The following is a 7,628-nucleotide window of genomic DNA, read 5'->3' on the forward strand; positions in this document are numbered from 1 at the left end:
ATTATGTCTCCTTTTGTGTTGAATATTCTAATTTACACTAACCAACCAGTACAAGACACAAAATCCTATAGAATCTACATACAGCCTATAGGAACTACTACTTTACCATACTGTGTTACATTTTCAACTCTAAAACTGCTCTTTTGACTTTTCTCTTTTGCTACATTGACCTTTGAATCCCTCAGCCAGCAGTAGGGTATTGTTCAATCAAAAGGGATTCCCCTTCAGCTGGTTAGGCTATTGTTTTCAAGTGATATAGTAACTAAGGCTCGGTATCCTACAACTCAAAGCAAGCTTTTATTTCTATTTCAATTATAGGATTCATATTTTCAGAATCATTTGCTAAGCCAACATATTTATAAAGTTTCTCTGATTCATCTTCCCCAACAGCTGCCATAACAAACAGGGTGTCCTAACAACCATAACAAACAGGGTGTCCTAACTACCTACTAACTAACTACCATAACTAACTAGCAGTGCTAACTACCAGAACTATTATTTGTCCTAACTACTCTAACAAAAAGCTGTTTCATGTCCTCTGCTGCTCCCTCAGTGTCTTTGCTGCAGCGATCAGAGCAGTCAGGCTGGAGAGAGGCTCGGCTGATGATAAAAATGGGTGCTGCCCAAAGGATCAAAAAGAAAGAAATGAACCGTTACTTTCCAAAGTCAAGCTCCTCACAGGCCCTGTTGCCACAGGACAAAGGGGAATGGATTTTAACTGAAGGGAGGGAAGCAGGCTCAGATTGGATCGGAGGAAGAATTTTTTCACCAGGAGAGTGGGGAAACACTGACAGAAGGTGCCCAGAGATGTGGGAGGTGCCTCCTCCCTGGAAACATCCAAGCTCAGGTCAGGCAGGGCTCTGAGCCACCTGATGTGCTTGAAGATGTCTGTGCCCATTGAGGGCAGCAGGCCCAGATGACCTGGAAAGGACCCTGCCAACCCAAGCCAGGCCAGGCTTCTGCTCGCTTTGCGTGTGAAAAGCAGCGAGAGCGGAGATGATGCGAGAGGGCCCCACAAGAAAAGCCCTCCCTGGCTCTGCCGTTTCCCCTGCAGCCGCCGGGCACTGACCTGCAGCAGCTCCTGGGCAGACCAGCGCCGCTCCTCGTCCAGCTCCAGGCTGCACTCGAGGAAGTCCCGCAGCAGAGCCGACAGGCGCCGGGGCTCCTGCAGCCGCGGGGTCCCGTTCTGCCGGATCAGAGCGCGAGCCTGCAGGAAAGGCAAACACAGCGCTCCGCCAGCTCCCTTCACACCCACAGCTGCTCACATCCACCCCGGCTTCTCAGCCCCGGCTCCAGGGGCACTTTCCTCCCTGCCACAGATGCTGCTCCACAGCTCATTTTTCTAGGCCAACCAAAATTCCCAAACCCTGGTGCGGCCACAGCCATTGCAGCATCCAAATGATCTTGCCTTGAGAGCCAGTCTCATTGCCTGACTTTGTTAGGAGGAACCTCCATCAGAAATAGCACATTTTGCTTCTCCAAATCCAGACACCAGCTTTACAGGCCATTTTCAAGAGTCACTGTGGTCTGACTGTGTCATTTCAAAGGGTTCTCACATCAAATGCATCTCTACAGGGCCACTGACACTCAAGTAAATTCATTCCTGATGCCCCATCCCAGAAACTGCCCGACAAGAAATAGGTTTGTGTTGCTGAAAGCTCAGGCTTGGTGACATGGAGAAAGGAGCTTGGGATAGGAAAGAAACATGTTAGACTATGGGGATGTTAAAGAATCATCTTCACGTGTTAGACAACTTTCCCAGTGAGAAGAGCCAGGAAGGACTTCCTCTCACAAAACCTGTTTCAGGAACTCCTTTGTATATTTCTTGGGTTTGGTTTTGGGGCGCATTTGGGGTATTTTTGCAAGATAACATTAGAGCTGATCCACTGGCTTCACGTTTTCAGGTCATCCTCAGAGACAGAAGAGCTGCAACAACTTAAAGCCCAAAGCAAATTGTTGCTGGAGAGTGCAGAATATTTGTCTGTGTTCAGGTTCGAGTCCTCTGGGAATTCCCCTCCCGATGTGCAGAAACCTCCAGCTGCTCCTCCCAGGGCAGGGTCACGCTGTGCTCACAGGGCTCTGCAAACACTGGAGAATTTGCCTCTTACCATGGCCCCCGTCTCCTTGAAGTAAGGAGGTTCTCCTTCCACCATCTCGATGGTCACAATGCCAAATGACCAGACGTCCACCTTGGGGCCGTAAGGAGAACTGGTCACAACTTCTGGGGCCATCCAGTGAGCAGTGCCCACCATGGAGCTGGGCTGGTCCTGCTCAGGGCTGAGCTGAGCGCAGAGGCCAAAATCAGCTGAGGACAGAAACAAAGCCTGTCAAAGGCAGCTGGAATGAGGAAACCAATCACAAACATTCCCCACTCTCAGTCTGACAATGCACTACTGAATCCAGCTGGAAAAGTCCTCAGGGCTGTAGCCAAGGAAAGATGGAACTGGACCCTTAAAGAAACCCTCAGCTTTCATGCAGTGGCTTTTACTGATTCCCCTGAAGCTTGAGATTCCAACTCCCGCCCCTCTGGAAGGGCCAGAGCCAGAGCAAAGGCACTCCTGACACTGCTGCTCCTCTCCTGAGCTCTCTGCAGGGGCAGCAGGGGCCGGGCAGGGCCACCAGCAGCACCTGTGGGGCTCTGGCCGTCCCTGGGAAGCCCCACACCCGCACCCCGGGAGCGCCGTGCCTGGCCAGGAACACCCACCCAGCTTGACAGAGCCGTCCATTCCCAGCAGGATGTTGGAGCTCTTCAGATCTCTGTGGATCACCTGGTGTGAATGGAGGAAATCCAGGCCCTGCAGACACTGGGAGGGAACACAAAACACCAGGGTAAAAATCAAGGGCTGGAATATAGCACACAAGAAAGGAGAGTTTAGAATTCTGCCAGCAGAAACTTTGCTGGGACAGGCCAGGAGTGCAGTGCAGACCAGCTCCAGGCAAATGGTTCAAGGCAAAGCTGAGAACAGCAAATCCAATCCAAACAAGACAGAGTACCCCCACAGCAGGAAAGAGGACAAGAACAGAAGTGCAGTGATGCTGGCAGGCCATTCCTTTCAGTGGCTCTTTCTTCTCCAGCTCATATAAACAGCACAGAAACAAAGCCCTGAGCCCACGTGGAGCCACCCCTGTTCCCCTGGCCTGTTTGGAAGGACCATCGTGTCCAAGCCATGGGAGGCACAGGCAGGATCCCTCACCTCCCGACTGACAGCTGCCATCTCTCCTTCAGCCATGCGTGTGTGTCTGACAACGTCCTGCAAAGTTCCTCCATCCATGTATTCCACCACCAGCCAGAGATCTCCATCAACAAGGAAGCTGGAAGAGGAACACAATGGCCCGGAGATGAATGTGCAGTGCTCAATTCCCCCATGGAAAAGCCTCCAGTGGGGTTTTGTTTCCAGGGCACTTGTCAATGAGGACAGAATCAGATGGAGAGACATTCCTGCCAGGGTGCACCGGCCTTGGAATCTGCACAGTCTAAAGGAGAAGGAGACACCTGTGCAAAAGGAGAGGCCTTAGATGGCAAGTAAGGGAAAAATGCAGTTTAGCAACAGCCCAGATCCATGTGAAACCACAACACTTGGCCCCAGCTGGTTCAGCATCTGAACTCAGCAGTTCCACCATTCACTCCAGAGCAAGGCCACACAACTTCCAGAGTTATCCAGGGAGGGAGGCCCTGCAGCACTTGGGATAAAAGTGGTCAACTGTTTGGAAAACCTTGCAGAAAGTCTCTTCAGAAACAGGCAGGGCCATTGAAAAATGGGCAAATGAGGCATTTCTGGAAACAAGAACCTGGTCTTCCTGGCATCTGCAGGGATGGAAAAGATTTGGGAAGAAGAAGCCAAGGGAAATCATTTCTGCCATGGATTATCAGCACTTGTTGTAAGACACAGAAAACAGGGTCAACTTGAAGGAAACACCAAAGCAATCAAAGCACATGGAGGGAGTGAACTGCCAGGCTGTTGTTTTGGGAAGATATGGCCGGGTCAGGCTTTTTCAAGACAGGCTTCAGACTAGGGATGCCAGGAAAGATCAACGCAGGGCCCGTGCACGGGATGAGACCTGAACACTCACCTGTCCAAAGAGCTGACAATGTTGGGGTTCTTCTTGTCCCTCAGGACCAGGGTCTCATTCACAGCTCGTTCCCAGTTCTGCCCTCTGAGACTCATTTTCTTTATGGCCACCTGAAGGGACATTGCAGACCTTTAACTGGAGGAGTCTGTGGCAGGAGGCCACAGCAAACACGGGGCGAGTCTTTTTGGAGCGACGGAGCCGGGCTGTGCCAAACTGCCCTGGGATGGGACACCAGAGCTCAGCAAGTGCCATTCCCACAGCCCATGGCTCTGCTCGCTGGGGGCTGCTGACAGGACACGTGGCCAGAGACATTTGGCCTCGGGAGCTCTGCAGAAATGGTCCCTCAGCCTCAAAGCTCTAACAACATTCTCTGCATCTACACTCTTCTCAAATGGCCCTAGTTTACCACCACTCTTATAATGATGAGGGTGATGCTCATTATTATTCAAACACATTTTGCAAGCAGGAGGTAATTCTGGTCCTGTGAAAACTGAGCAAAATAGCTGGGAACCCTTTAGCAATTCTATGGGGTTTGGTCATGATTTCAAATGCAGCTGCTCTGTTTGGGATTGCACAACAAAGCAAACACACACATCCATTGCTCAGATGATCCTTGTCACAGGCTGTCACTGACACCAGCCCCAAACACAACTGCAGGGTTTAGGAGAGAGCTTTGCTCTGGACATCCATCTTCTCATTGCCCTCCCTCTCTCTCTGTGAACAGCTGCAGTAGGACTAAAATCCCAAACTAAGATCCCAACCAGGATCTCTCCTTAATTAGGACTTGAGGTGCCCTTTGAAGATAAAACGCAGCATAGAAAAACTGCTAAACAGTGCTCCTGTCCAAGGCTGGGATGGAGATAAATTGGGCCTCAGTCTCCACCAGCTGATGCATTCACGGTTTTAGATGTGCAGACCAAGGCAGCGTGTCCTGCTCTGACAGACACCGCTGCCCTCCTTGCATTCCTTTGGCCACTCCAGAAGCTCCAAATCTGTCCCAGCTGTGCTCTGCAGGCTGACCCTGCTCTGCCTTCAGAGGAGCAGCCTGTGCAGGAAAGCTCTGCTGGGCTCCCAAAGCTCCAGCCACAGCTCCCAGCAGAGGGGAAAGCCCTCAAGAGCTGCCGGACGTGCCGGGCGTGTTGACACTGACCTCTCCTGCAGTGGCCCTGTCGAGTCCTTTGTAAACGGCCCCGAAAGCCCTGGAGACAAAAGAGCAGAGAAGAAAGAAGCAGTGCTTTAGGCCCTGGGAGTGAAGGTCAGCCCAGACAGGAGATCTCTTCTGCCTGTAGCATTCAGAAAACACCTGGGTGCGTCAGCCCTTCAAACAACAGCACAGCAGCCACCAGTCCTCTGCCATGCAAGGTGTGCAAGGGAAAGCTGAGGCCAAACATGAAGGAAAAGTGCTGGAGCAAATCCCAAATGTCCATGATGAATTCCTTTAGTTCAAACCCTAGGGTGGGGTGCCGGGTGTCTAAAGAACTAGAAAAGAATGTATTTCATCCTTTTGCATTTCCTGCCTAAGACCTGCAGGATCCACAAGAGCCCTGCCATCAGGGCATCGTGCATTTTCCCCTCAAGGGCAGCAGCTCTGTGTCTGTTACTGAATGTATGGGCTCTGCTACTTGTGCTGAAAAGAGCCCTTCTTAGTTCATCTCTGGTTTCTGTTTGTAAACCATTATATTGATAATCCTGACCGGTGGATACTTTTGGAAGTAAAATATTGGAAAGAAATCTTCTTGAGAACTGTTTTCTGACAGTCACCAGATGGTGAGTTGCTCTCTTAGGCAATCCCATTCCAGGGACAGAAGATCTTCCAGGTCCTGCTCCTTGCTGCAGGCAGGACACTGCCAGCCTCAGGGGCCTTTGGCGGTGCCATCTGACCACAGTTATCAATTCTGGTCAGGACTGAGAGACAGCAGGATCATACCCCAGTGTCTGAAGGCGTTTGGAGCTCTCCTGACTCCTCACTTGATCCTGCACCAGCAGAATACCTGGGCCCTGCTGGTGTAGAAGTAACTGCCTTGCACTTACCCTTGGCCAATCTGCTCCAGTTCCAGGTATTTCTCCGCAGGCTCCCCCACGCTCACGGTGTTCCCTGAAAGAAACCACATGGAAGACGCTCCCTCCCAGATGGAGACCCCGCCTTGCAGCAGAGCCAGAATGGGGCCCCACTCCCTGGGGCCCTTGTTCTCAGCCGGGGAAGGACAATCAATGACTCTGTGACATTCAGCTGCAGAGCAACACTGGGTGCAGCTGATGCTGAGACACACACACGGCACCTGCTCGGGCACACAGGAACAGAGCAGACGTACTCAGCTGCCTCAGGCACCACTCCCCTCTCTCCTCTGCCTGCAGGGCTGTGCTGCTGTCAGAACGTTCAGCCCAGGATTCTTCAGCAGAGGGAGGTTCAGTGTCCTCTTCCCACGCAGAGGGAGGTTCTCCATCCTTTTCCCAAAACACTGCAGGTTCTCCATCCTTTTCCCAAAACACTGCAGGTTCGCCGTCATCTTTCCAACTCACGGGATGTTCGCCGTCCTCTTCCCATGCTGGGAGATGTTCACCTTCCTCATCCCACACTGGGAGATGTCCACTGTCCCTGTCCCACGCCGCAGGAGCCTCGATGTTGTATTCCCAATCCGTGGGATGTTCGCCCTCATCTCCCAGAACAGTGGGGAGTTCACTGTCGTCTCCCGGCACAGAGGGAAGTTCACCACCATCCCCCAGAACAGTGGGAAGCTCACTGCTCTCTTCCTCCTCTTTGGCCTCCTCTTTGGAAGCAGAGGGAGCCAGAGGAGGTGCTGATGCTGCTTTTGTGCCCTGTGGACAGAGGGTAGCTTGAGGGACGGGAAGTTCTGTCTCAGTTATCACCTTATTTATCCTCAGCTGCACATCCAGCTGCACTAAGCAGAAACAGGGTTCTGAGCTGTTCAAACTAACAATGGGCTAAAGTTGACATTGCCACTTATTGTTGGGAATTTGATGTTCCACCGTGGCTAAAGCCAGCAAGCATCTTCTGCCTGCAAAACCAGACCTGCAGCTCTTCAAAAGCTCTTCAACAGAAAAGGAAAAACTGCCGGGGATCCCTTTGCTGCTGCTGCTGCTGCAGAGACACCGACAGGAACTTTCCTTCAGCCCCCCAGGCTTGCACTTGGCTGCCACACGCTGAGCTCACAACTTGCTGCACAATTCCAAACACCAAAGGTTCCTTTCAAACTCACCAAAGGAGGAGCTGCTCGAGATCCTCGTGTGAGGTGCCCTGCAATGGGAGAGGGAACATGAACCAGATGCTGTTAGGAAAAAAAGTGCCTGTGGTGGGAAATGCCACAGAGCAAGGCAACCCCAAGAGAGCCTTTTGCTTTCACAGCATCCCTCCAGGAGCCACAGTCCCTTCACACAGCAAGCAAGAGAACAGCACAAAATACTGGGCTGTGTCAGTTCTTGGCTGGACCAGCAAACGGAGGGAGTTCCAGGCTCCACTGCCACAGACTCTCCCCTTGAGAGTACAGAGCTCCCCCGGGCCTCACTGCAAATGCTGTGCACACCCCGCTGCCTGCAGA

The 7,628-nt window shown here is 52.0% G+C and overlaps 1 protein-coding gene across 1 annotated transcript; it reads right to left on the bottom strand.

Annotated features, from left to right (window-relative positions):
* Window positions 1-1,124: 1,124 nt before the first annotated feature.
* On the bottom strand, window positions 1,125-6,578 carry LOC310923750 (serine/threonine-protein kinase PAK 3-like; the record flags this gene model as incomplete). The annotated part of the gene is made up of 8 exons (XM_083885678.1): window positions 1,125-1,207; window positions 2,109-2,305; window positions 2,705-2,804; window positions 3,195-3,312; window positions 4,072-4,181; window positions 5,222-5,270; window positions 6,103-6,166; window positions 6,497-6,578. Coding segments are annotated over 8 exons (803 nt in total), but the record flags the coding sequence as incomplete, so codon positions are not given.
* Window positions 6,579-7,628: the final 1,050 nt, after the last annotated feature.

The sequence above is a fragment of the Zosterops lateralis genome (genome assembly GCF_965231275.1).
Source record: "Zosterops lateralis genome assembly, contig: HAP1_HAP1_SCAFFOLD_260, whole genome shotgun sequence".
Taxonomy (NCBI): Eukaryota; Metazoa; Chordata; class Aves; order Passeriformes; family Zosteropidae; genus Zosterops; species Zosterops lateralis.